This window comes from Eschrichtius robustus, chromosome 2, assembly GCF_028021215.1.
Source record: "Eschrichtius robustus isolate mEscRob2 chromosome 2, mEscRob2.pri, whole genome shotgun sequence".
Taxonomy (NCBI): Eukaryota; Metazoa; Chordata; class Mammalia; order Artiodactyla; family Eschrichtiidae; genus Eschrichtius; species Eschrichtius robustus.
Window position 1 is genome coordinate 926107 of NC_090825.1, and position 12469 is coordinate 938575.

Here is a 12469-nt window from a genome sequence, read left to right on the forward strand (position 1 = left end):
CCCACCCCACCACGGCCCACCTGCCCACTCCCCAACCCACCACGGCCACCAGTCTACTCCCCAACCCACCACGGCCCACCTGCCCACTCCCCAACCCACCACGGCCCACCTGTCTACTCCCCACCCCACCATGGCCCACCAGCCCACTCCCCAACCCACCACGGCCCACCTGTCTACTCCCCACCCCACCATGGCCCACCAGCCCACTCCCCAACCCACCAGGGCCCACCTGTCTACTCCCCACCCTACCATGGCCCACCATCCCACTCCCCAACCCAACACGGCCCACCAGCCCACTCCCCACCCCACCATGGCCACCTGTCCACTCCCCAGCTGGCGAGCCTCGCTGCCTCACCTTCCCGGAAGTCTTCACTCCCTTCCACAGGCTGAAGTAGAGCAGGGCAATGACCAGCACCAGGCAGGCCGTGAGCTGCCAGCGGGGGGCGCCCAGGTCGCCAATGCCCTGGCTCTCGTGGAGGTGCAGCACGCCGCGCCTGGAGAGGAAGGAGATGGGGGTCCTGGGGGGCTGCCTCCCTGCCCAGAACTGGACCAGGGGGCTGCGCTTGTGCAGAGACCTGCCCTCCCCCACTCGGCATGGCAGCAGGGACCTGGCCTGATGGGCCTGGAGACCCCCACCCCTCGCCCCCCACCCCAGAAAGGCCAGGACCCCAGCCTAGGTGGAGATGCAGGGCCCACCCTCCAGGTGAGCAGAGCAGGTGGGCCACCGCACGCTGGGAGCCCACAGAAGCCCAGCCCTGGCCCAGGGCCACACTGTCAGGAGAAGGTAGACTGTGATAACTTAAAGACGTAGATTGCAAACCCTGTAATAGCCACTAAAAATTAAGACAAAGAGCTAGATGGACTTCCCTGGTGGTCCAGTGGTTAAGACTCCATGCTTCCAATGCAGGGGCCACGGGTTTGATCCCTGGTCGGGGAGCTAAGATCCCACATGCCGTGTGGTGTGGGCAAGAAAACAAAACAAAACGAGAAAAAAAGAGCTAGAGCTTATTAGCAGATGGAGTAGATAGAGTGGAAGCCAACATAATTAATTAATTCCAAAGAAAATAAACAGAGGAAACAAGAAACAACCAGAGGGACAAGCAAGATGAAAGACTAAACCCCAACCATACTGATAATTATTGATTGGAAACACTCTAATTAAAAGACAGAGATTGTCATAGTGAATAAAAAAGTAAGAACCAACTCTGTGCTGTCTACATGAAACCCACTTCAAATATGATACATATAGGTTTAAAACATAAGGATGGAGAAGATATCCCATGTAAACACTATTCATAGGAAAGTTGGCATGATCATATTAATATCAGACAAAGCTGACATCAGAATGAGGAATAGGGACTTCCCTGGTGGTGCAGTGGTTAAGAATCCGCCTGCCAATGCAGAGACATGGGTTTGAGCCCTGCTCTGGGAAGATCCCACATGCTGCGGAGCAACTAAGCCCGTGTGCCACAACTACTGAGCCCGCGTGCCACAATTACTGAAGCCCGTGTGCCTAGAGCCTGTGCTCCGCAACAAGAGAAGCCACCACAATGAGAAGCCCACACGTCGCAACAAAGAGTAGCCCCCACTCACCGCAACTAGAGAAAGCCCGCGCGCAGCAACAAAGACCCGACGTAGCCAAAAAAAAGAAAAAGAAAAAAAGAATGAAGAATAGTACCAAGAGGGACATTTCATAATGGAAAAGGGCTCAATTAAAAGATCTGATATTCATAAACATGTGTGCACTTTAGAACAGAGCTTTAAAATACATGAATGAAGCAAAAACTGATAGAACTGTGAAGAGAAATAGGCAAATCCACAATTATAATTGAGATTTCAACACCCCTTTCACAGTAACTGATAGAACAAATAGACAGTAAGGATGTAGAAAACTTAAACAGCACTAGGAGCTAACAGGACCTAGCCAACACGTCTACCCAATGACGGCAGGATACACGTTCTTTTTAAGTGCATGTGGAATACTTACCAGGATAAACTATATATTGGGCAATATGACAAATCTCAGTATCTTTAGGAATAATGAGGTTTTAAAATATATTATCTCACCAAATTTGAATTAAATTAGAAATCAATAACAGAAATATATCTAGAAAACCTCCAAATATTTTAAAATCAAACAACAAACTTCTAAAAATCTCCTGTGAATCAAAGGAGAAATCACAAGGCAGATCAGGGAATACTTTAATACACAACATATTAAACGTGCAGGAGGCAGCTAAAGCAGTCTTTTAGAGGCAAGTTTGTAGGTTTAAATATATAGCTTTCTAATTTATATTAGAAAGTAGGTGAAGGTGGTTTTAATAAGCGTTTACGGAGTTGAGGGAAATTTAAAACTAGTTGGAGTTACAGGGGCCAATTTTGGGGTTTCCAAAGCCCACATGCACTTTGTAGCACTTACAGCTTTACTACTTCAATGACTATAGTTATCCTGGCCTTTATGGAATTTCATGGTGGGATGTGAGCTCCCTAATTACATGTGCCTTCAAGAACATGTAATGCTTTCCACAAAGATCCGCTTTATAAAGTGGGTTTACATTCCAGAAAACCCTTGCAGACCTGACAGTCAGTGGGGCCTGTCTTAGGGAAACCCAGTCACCACCGTTAGTGAAATCACCTGGTGTGTCATCAGTGCAGTTTAATAACTCATCGTGTCGTTAATGATCTATGACTTCGTCGTAAACCTTCAAAGTCCCCGCCCTTGTCCCAGGGTCACCTCCAACTACGGTTGGACATCTGCTCTTGCTAACAGCCCTTTATGTGGAGGGTTCAGGCAGCTTTCCAGCTCAATCTTTCTCTTCCAGACTTGGAATTTCCAAACACACTTCACTAGTCAGCTCTTTTTTTTTTTTTTTTAATTCATCTATCACATACGTTTCCTTCTAGCATTCTTAATCATAAATCATTGACTAATCAGTTTTTTCCCTCTATTTTTCTCATCTGAAAAATCACTTAGATAAATCAACTCTTTCCACACCTCCCAAACAAAAGGTAAGTATCCCCAAATGGTCTCACCTGACACATTTGATACCTCTTAAAGCTTTCTAAACGTTCTAAATTACACCAAAATCCATCTTAAAATTGTAAAAGACACACTAGCTTGAAAACTTAGCCATCGTTTTGTTGGTGAAATGATAACTTAAACCCAGCTCTAGCGAGAGCTGTCTCCGCATGCCTGTCAGTGGTGGGACGGGTGGGATGCTCCCAGGCGCTCGTCCACAGCCATGTCTGTGTCTCCCCTTTCTGCTTTCTGGTGCAGGGGTCCCCACCCCTCCCTCTCTCTTTTCTGGTCCCCCGTCCCCCATCACACGCTAAACCTGAGACCTGGGCCACTGGTGAGAGTACTTGAAGCCCGGGCTTTGACCTGTCCATGAGATACTCTTTAAGTTTGGGAAATGCAGTAATGAACCAGCCGGCAGCAAGCTCCTAAGAATGCACAAGCAACTTTGATGAATGCTCTGCTCTTCTTTACTTGGACGAATCTATCATTTCTTGCTTGCTTGTCACTCTGAGTCCTGCCCACACACTCAGGTGACAGGGTCTGGGTTTCCATTTCTCGCGGGTACGTCCACATCGGTGTCTTTCAGGCAGATCTAATGGGACCCATCCCAGGTGGACTCCAGCCTGTCCTCTGAAACCCGCTCGCCCCCTCCTGAGAGCTCCCGGAGACCCAGGCCCTCACCCCCCAGCTTTGGACTCTCCCTCCTCTGGGCAGGCGGGTTCTCAGTGGCCCCTCTCTTCCCCCCTTCACAGAACCTCCCTCCCTGCCCTCCCCAGACTCCTTCACTCTCTAACCCCAAACCGCCAAAAAGAGTATCTTCCAAAAAATAAAACAAGTCCCATCACACACAACCCTCGTTCCCCACCCTAACCATGTTCTTCCTAATAATGCCTGAGAAAGGCACCCCATCCCTCCGGCGGTCCCCCCAGGCCCCCCAAACCCTGCCTCACTCCATTCCTGCCCATTGCTGCCACTTTCTGAAGCAGCCAATCCTGGAGATACGTTCCCCACGTGTGGTGGGGATTCTAGAGCAAAGGACTTAGACCCTGAGTATCTGAAACACGCAACTTCAGACGCTGAATGTCCGCAGGTTCCATGAACATCCCTTGCCCTCTGGCGGTGTCACTCCTACACCCACACGACAGATTCTCCCAGGGCCCGAAGGCTCAGTTTCTCTCCTGCACACCTGGTGTCTCACCCAGCTCCACAGGCCCCAGGAGTGGGACAGTGCCTTCCCTCAGGGAAGACCTCGGGCAACTGTCTGATGATCCCGCCTCCGGCTGGAGGCCGGACGCGAGTGGAGGGAGAAGGGGAAGGTGACTGAGGAAGGGGAGCCCGGCCCCCTCTGGAGGCGGTGCTGCAGCCCCCGGAGCCCAGCCCCACACGCCTCCTCCCTGCGGCATCTGCAGGGTCACAGGCCATCCCCCCCAACAGACCCCAAAGGGCCGCAGGGAGCAGGCGGGGCAGCCCATCCAGTTTCCCTTCCCTGCGAGGTCTCCCTGCGGGAGCCGTGCTGAGCTGCTAGAGGTGGGGCCAGAAATAAGCCCACAAGAGCCCAGAGGAACGGGACGCGGCACAGGCCAGGGAGGGGTCCTCCCCACGTCCTCGGGAGGCAGCAGGGGCGGGTGGCTGGCCCGGCTTCCCCCTCCCCACCCCCGGGGGTGTCACCAGATCCCGAGGCCCCCACTTACTCAAAGTACTCGGCGGCAGGGGTGGTCCTGAAGGTGTCATTGGGGTCAGGGCTGGAGGCGGGGGCGCGGGCGTCGGAGCAGCGGGGGCTGTTCCAGGTGTGGTTGCAGTGGGTCCAGGGCAGCTCCGTGGTGAAGGAGGAGAAGAGGTAGTGCAGCGCCCAGGCGATGATGACGTTGTAGAAGAAGCCGATGTAGAGTGAGATGAGGATGACCGTGTAGCCCACGCCTGGTGGGGAGAGCATGGCCCCATCAGCAGCTCACCCTTGCCCCTCCCCTCACGGGTCGCAGCTCCACCTGGGCTGTCCTGAAACCAGGCAGCGCCTTTAGACACGCCAGAGGACGAGGGAAAGGGTGGGTCCCAGACTTCGCGTCATGGTCAGAGAAGGGGCTGCCCACTTCCAAAACCATCCATGGCCCTTGACGTCTACCCAGACATGTAGGGCTATCCAGGGACACCCTGGTACAGCCAGGTCACCCACAGACATACACGGTAACTAAGGGCCATCCATGGCTGTCCACCATCACTCACAGCCAGTCAGGGTCATCCAGGCTCACTTACGGTCATCTAGGGCCACTTTGGGTCACCCAGGGCAACTCAACCCAGGGTCATCCAGGGCCACCGGCCAAACAAAACCATCAGAATCATCCGCAGGCACCCAGGACCACCCAGGGCCATCTAGGAACACCCAAGGATACAAAACACCAAGTCAACAAAGGCCACCCCAAACCACTCAGGGTCACCTAAGGCCATCCAGGGCCACCCATGCCAATAGGGCCATGAAGGCCATCCAGGGTCACCCAGGGATGCCCAGTGCCTCCCAGAGCCATGCAGGGCCACCAATAGTCACTAAAGGATAACTAGGGTCTTTCACGCTCTTCCACAGCCACCCAGGCTCATCCAGGACCATCCAGGGCCTCCAAGACAATCCATGCCTCCCTGGGCTACCTAGAGCTGTCCAGGACCATGCATGGCCACCCACAGCTAACCGTGCCCCTCTAGGCCACTCAGGGCAAACACAGTCAGCTGGGTCTACCCAACATCACCCAGGACCATGCACGACCATCCAGGGTCTCCAAGGGTCACCTATGACCACACAGGGCCCCCCAGGGCTCGTCAGAGTGCCGTCTCCAGGATCACGAGCCCTGGAATTTGTGACAGTCCCTGAGGGGCTCCTGGCTCCTGGAGCAGAACAGAGTGGTGAGCAGTCTTTGGAGACGCATCTTCCTGGCTGTGGTGGACGGGTGGTCTGGCCGTGAGACCTCCTCCCTGTTCAGTGCCGGACAAGCAGTGCCGGGTCCCATTACTGCGGGTCACTGTGTCAGGCTCCACGCAGAGCTCTCTTGTTTCAGCCTTCTTTCCCAGCTTTGTTGCTACGACTAGTTTGGGCTATAACGATAACTTCACTGTCTTAGAACCTGGTGGGCGCCCTGCCCCGTCTTGCCTGCCTGTGGCCAGGGAGGAGCTCGCCTTCAAGCCGACTTTTTCGGGGAGTGGCTTGGCTCGTTTTTTATGGGTCTAGCCCTTAGGAGAAGCTATTTTCCTGCTCAGGACACTTCATTAAATTCTCTTCCTACCCTGAAAGCAAAAAGAGAGGGACTACAATTTATTTATGTGTAGATACTAAACAGATCCAGTATCAGGAGTGATTTATTTAAAAGCAAACAGTCCCTGGTACGTGGTCCCTCTTGGAAAACATGCTCAGTAGCAGCAATGACAAAACCCAAACTGCTCCTTCAGAAGGCCTTCTCCCACGTGGACTCGTCCATGTGAAATGAGTCTTGACTGCACTTCTGCTGCCTGAGCTCCTTCGGAGAGGCTGGCTCCCCGTGAACTCGCCCCGGCAGCCACGTCGGCGGAAGCCACGCTGCTTCTGCTGCGTCACGGAAGGTGTTCCTTGGTGGTGAGCCGGCCGTGGGCGCCTGCCTGGAAATCTTTGGAAGGTGGCAACGCCGCACACCAAATCCTCCACTTGAAGTTTGGGGAACTCAGCGGAGCTTTTGATCAAACACTAAAGCAGATCCAATCCGGTGTCAGAGAGAGAGCTGCCTTCACCTCTGGTTCTTCTGAACCCACCGCCGTGTGGATAGCCCTCCGCTGGGCAGGCCAGGTTTCTCGCTGTCACAGCAGAGGGACAAGGGTGCCCCGGGCTGATGGAGCTCCCAGGGCACGCGGGCTTTGCCCCATCAGCCGCAGCACACCAGCCCCGGAGGGTCCCCCATCCAAGGGCGCTGCTGTCCAGCTGCCCCAAAGGCCTGCGCGAAGGAACGATTTCCTAGGAATGTGGCTGTGAGCGCCAGCCATTCTTTCGGTGCCTCTGAGTTCTGTCCTCCAGGACCACAGAGCCCCAGGAAGCCCTGGTCCTGGGCCGCCCAAGGGCAGCCCCTCACCGACCCTGCCTTCAAGTTCTTCCTCTGTGTCACTTAAGACCCAGCCACACGAAATCCGCTGCCCTGTTTGCTCTGAGAATGCTCTTGGTTCAGTGAATGATCAGGGTTCATACGTCATCATATACTCTAAATAAAGCTCCACCTGATACGTTTCTTCTATTATTCTGTGCCACGGGAAACGTCCCTCCCAAGGAGGTGGCAGGCTCGGTCCCCTCTAATACTTGCAGTGAAAATATGAATGAGAACTTGATGAGTTCCTCTTTTGCCCAACTACCAGGAAGCTCGAGACCAAGTGTGAATTTCAGTCACGGCCCTTAAGGTCAATTTTCTTAAATTTCAGTTTGTTCAGTATTTTTAATATTAACTCTGCATGCATTTTGTTTTGTTTTAAGCCACTTACAATTCTTTTTTAGAAAGAGGAAGAGTTTGGTAAACCACACTAAAACATTATTGACCACAAAATATAATAAATTATTTTATAGTCGATGAAATAGGTGTTTTCCACGCCGTACACACAGTGGGGGTTATCTTAGGCAATTAACCGGACGACCTGAGACGGAGTATCCTCGGGCCTCAAGAGGGACAACAGCCCCCTTCTCCACCTCTAAAGCCAGTCACTCCAGAGCGTTCCCCAGAGCTGCCTTCAGCAGGAAGAGGGTGTCGGGGACAAATAGTAATTCCAGGACGCCAGCTGGAGGACACGGGAGGGACAGGGAGGGAATGAGAGTGAGAGGGAGGGGGAGAGGGGAGACAGAGACAGAGGAAGGAGAGGGAGGGAGGGCGGGAGAGCTTGGAGAGACCCCCTCCCAGGCCCTGTGGTCGCACTGGTTGCCCTCGGCATCACCGGCAGCTGCTGGAGGGACAGTGCCGGGGACCGAGGACGTGGCACGGCCCTCTGAGGGCCCTCGCCCTGACCGTGGGCGCCACTGCCTGGCCTTTTCGGGTTGATCTCAGTGCAGTCAGGCCCATGGAAGGACTCCCATGTCCAGGGAAGGGAAGGACGGGGAAGAGGGCTCCCCAGAGAGCTGGGTTCCCTTCCGCAGGGCCCGGATGCGCCAATCGCCCATGGGAGGACCTGCGGCCCCATGATGACCGTTTGGGGCATTTTAACTGACGTCTTCATCTATCATGTGTTCCCCCTATTTAATGACACGTGAAAGTACGTGCAGTTTTATGAGTTAAGCTTTTTTTAAAGACAAGGAAGGAAAGGAAGGCACGTGTGTCAGGGTATCCAGAACAGCACGGGTTGCCTCCCCTAACTCAAGGAGCAATGCCGACCTCCTGTCCAGTGGGCATCCTATGGAGAAACTTGACCTGAAGGAGCAGGGATCACCTGCTAGCGATTGTAGCTTTCTTAGTATCAAACTATGCAAGGCGTCTCTTCTTCACACATAGAAGTTCTTGCGTTGATTCACTGATCTGCAACAAACAGCCCTGTGTTGATAACACAAAGATTCCAAGGCTCAACGGCTGACTTTCTGTGATGTGCGATTTCCCAAAATCCCCAGTTACCAGATGGGGTGACCAGGCTCTGGCTGAGCTTCCGCCTGCGGGCGCTGCAGGGTGCTTCTCCCTGTGGCCTCACTGGCCCCGCACAGCCCTCCAGGAGGATGAGTTTCCAGACCTGGGAGGCAGGAGCGTGGATGGGCCGTGACGTGGGGTACAGCTCGGAGCCAGCTGGCGTCTGCCCGGGTCTCCAGGCCCTGAGGCCAGGCCGTGCTGACTGCTCCGCAGCTGCACGCGAAACTTCCCCGTGGAGGGGCTGACGCTCTCACTGTTCAAGTTGGATTTTCTGCAGTAGCCAAATTCTTCAGGCTTAACTAGTCCTTCGAGACCCTTGGAGACCACTTACGGACGTTCTACAAACTGCAGTATAGAAATTCACTTTGGCAGTTTTGTTGGAGAAAATTCTTCTTGTGGCAGGACACACAGCTGGAAATTTGCTTCTGTCTGCGGGCCCGCAGCCCTGGGGTCGGCGTCCTTTTTCTCGGGAAAGAGGCCGATTTACTCTGATTCAGCTCTGGACTCCCTGGTGGGGGGTGTGGGCTGGGGTCATGTCACGTCGCAAACTGACAACTTGCTCCAGAAGTAAACGTGTCGCACAGCCGGCGTCCTTCCCTGGCGCCCCCGGGACGGTCACTTGAGGGCGGGCCCGCCTCACGTCCGACCCGGCACCTTCGCGCTGTGTAACTACCGACTGCTGCACGGCCCATCGCGGGAGATGCTGGCTGCCCGGCAGGCCCGGAGCTCAGGATGAACTCACGCGTCCTGGAGTGTCAGGGGGGACTCGCCGCCCCTGACGGCATCGGCCCTGCCCGCAAAGACACCGGCAGTGCCCTCGACCTGCCTGGCTCTGAAGAGGTGCCCGCAGTCTCAGCTTCCTGCACTTCCGCCCTCGGGAACCCCGAGCGCACCAGAGCCCGTTCCAGTGACTTATTTAAGCGTTGACTTCTGTGAGCAAATCCTGCTAAGGGGACGCCCAGCACGGGCACCTGAACCCAGAGCTGCCGCCTCGCCCTGCAGAGGCGTGTGGGGTGAGCTGGGCCAGGGGTTCCCTGCGGCTCCACTGCCGAGTGAGCTGTGCATCATCTAGCCTAGGAGAAAGCTGCTCACGCCTTCGGGTTCACCCAGCAGGCCGTCAGAAAGGAAGAACTCCACCACAGATGGTAGATAGATCGTGTTATGGGTTGGATCATGGCCTCCAAAATTCATCTGTTGAAGTTTTCCCCCCAGTATTTCAGAATGTGACCTTATTTGGAGGCAGGGTCTTTACAGAGGTGATCAAGTCAGGGTGGGCCCTAGTTCAGTGTGACTGATGTCCCTGTAAAAAGGGAAGTTTGTATGGAGAGACACACATGCAGGGAGGATGTGAAGACCCAGGGAGAAGACAGCCACCCACAACCCAAGGAGCGAGGTCTGGAGCAGGCCCCCTCCCAGCCCTCAGAAGGAATCAACCTCACCAGCACGCTGAGTTTGGACTTCAGAACTTTGAGACAACAAACGTCTATTATTTAAGCCACTCACTTTGTGGCACTTTGTAAGGCAGCCCTAGCAAACTAATACAGATGGATAGATAGATGAATGACAGACAGATTATAGATGACAGATGACAGATCTAGAGATAGGAGTATTTTTTATCTTTGCTACTATTTTAGCACTTTGACAAAACAACACTACTCATCAATTGCAGGCTGGCCTCACCTGGGAACAAAGAGACACACTCTCAAATCCTTAGTCATTATAGACCTTTAAAGTAGGACCACAATTGAAAGGATGTGTCCGCGTGCCTAGACACCTAGCAAAGCAGGACTGAACGCACACAGCTGGGGTTGAGCCTTGTCCTGGTCCACAGCACGCCAGGTGCAAGGGGGCGTCCCCGCCGTTACCTTTCAGGATAGGGCAGATCTTCCAGACGCCGGCAGCCCCCTCCCTGTTGAACTGCCCGAGGGCCAGCTCCATGTAGAAAAGCGGCATCCCGGCAATGACCATGAAGAACAGGTAGGGGACCAGGAAGGCACCTGGGGGACACGACAGCATGTTCAGCCTGGGGCCGAGGATGGGCCGGCCTGTTGTCATTGGAGCGAGGGCTCAGCCGTCCCAGCCGACCACGTGTGTCTTGGGCACGACCACTGTCATCCGTGCCCTGTCTCTGTTTCTCCCTGAAGCTCCCTGCAGGCAGGGGTGGTGAGCTTCCTGCCTCCATGCCTGGCCCCCGCTGTCATCCGTGCCCCAACGCATCCCTGCAAGGCTCCCGGTCAGCTCCCTCCCCAAGTTACGGGTCAGCCCTGAGAGCAGAGCACATGACGCACCGCCCACGTCGTGGCTCTGCTCCTGGGCGCTGTCCCTTCCCCACCTGCGCGGCAGGGCCTGCCCTGTGTCTCCCCCCCCCCCCCCCCCCCCCGTGGAGACGTCTGCGCTCTTGAGCTGTGAATCCTCGGGATGTGACCCTGCCTGGCCCCTGGCATTTGGAGCCTGCCTCCATCGGGGCTGCAGCCTCGCTCAGGGCACGAAGTTCAGGCCCCCGCGGGCTCAGCCTCCTTAAGCCCTCTCGCTCCGCCTCAGATAAGGGGGCTTTGTCTCGGCTCTCTTCCAGGGAGGGGCGGGGGAGACAGGGAGACCCCAGAGTGATGCCTGTCTTGGGGCAACTTCTGTACCTGCTTAGGCCTCAAGCGGGGTGCCGAAATGCCGACCCACTCACAGGCACCCTGGCAGGCCCTCCCCAAGGAAGTCTCCCGAAGCCCCAAGTGTGTGGCATTGGAGTGACCCCCGACAGGGGGTGGCAGTGTCGGGGGACTCACAGGAAACAGGCGCCAACCTAACTGCTTCTCAGCTTGAATTTTTGTGCTGACCCTGGCCCATTTCTTAGTTTTCTGCCTCAAGCCCACACATGGAAGTTCTGGGACTGGCTGTGCAGGGGGAGGGAGACGGGCACACTCCCAGGGCATCTTTGGTGCCGGCAACTGCAAGGGCCTCTGCGTGCTTTGTAAACACTGGTTAAATCAGCCAAAGATCCCATTCTCTGGGCCTTGGAGAGTTTTCTTTTCCAAAGTGAAAGTCACCTTTGGAAGCAGAAAGCAGAGCCATGGTGCCTCTGACCGCTCCCTCGGGGATCCCGCTTTCCTGGCCTCAGCGTCCTCGGCTGGAAAGGACAGTCAGGGAAGGAGACCACTCAGAGCTCTACGTCTACAGTTCCAGGACACTCATCTGGGGAAACTGCGCCCCACTCATGCTGCATTCCTCCAGATGCCTGCCTTGTGGCCCTGGCCGGCGGGAGGGCGCAGGTGCCGGGGGGGGGGGGACGCACTCACCCCCGCCATTTTTGTAGCACAGGTAAGGGAACCGCCAGACGTTGGCCAGGTCCACAGCGAAGCCAATCACTGATAGGAGGAAGTCGGCCTTCTTGCTCCAGGTCTCCCGCTCCTGGGCCTCCGCGGGGCTCCGCGGGGCGCTGAGGAGGGTGGAGTTCGTGAGCTGCACCCCATTTTGCTCCTTGACCAGGACGAGTTCCACCGCCTTCGGGCCCGTGGCATTGGCCTCCTTCGTTGCGGCCACCACGGAAGACATCAGTGCCACGGAGCACCTGCTCTTACTCATGGCCTCCGGGACTCAGTGCTTCCTCCCTCTCGGTCTACAGCCAGCAGGAAAGAGAAACACACAGGAATGCACTGATGTAGCAGCCAGATCACCATGCCCCCGGTGGCGTGAGCACAGATCGGAGGCGTTTCCAGCCATTTCTTTGGGGCAGAACAAATGCACTCCAAGCACCCAAGAGGACACAGCCAGGGTTGAGGACAGTAGGAGATAAGCTACCCTCCCCGTGGGGCTGGGAGACAGGCTGTGGAGACCTCAGGACAGACTCTGCTCCACGCCC

At 55.4% G+C, this 12469-nt stretch overlaps 1 protein-coding gene across 1 annotated transcript in view; it reads right to left on the minus strand.

The window, feature by feature from the left end:
* Positions 1-12192, minus strand: part of SLC6A3 (solute carrier family 6 member 3) — a 34112-nt gene extending 21920 nt beyond the window's left edge. Inside the window, exons 1-4 of the mRNA XM_068531790.1 lie at positions 11907-12192; positions 10485-10616; positions 4711-4936; positions 356-494 (exon numbers count right to left, since the gene is read on the minus strand). Of these exons, the coding sequence (XP_068387891.1) occupies positions 356-494; positions 4711-4936; positions 10485-10616; positions 11907-12192 (783 nt within the window). The remainder of the gene's footprint in view (positions 1-355; positions 495-4710; positions 4937-10484; positions 10617-11906) is intronic.
* Positions 12193-12469: the final 277 nt, after the last annotated feature.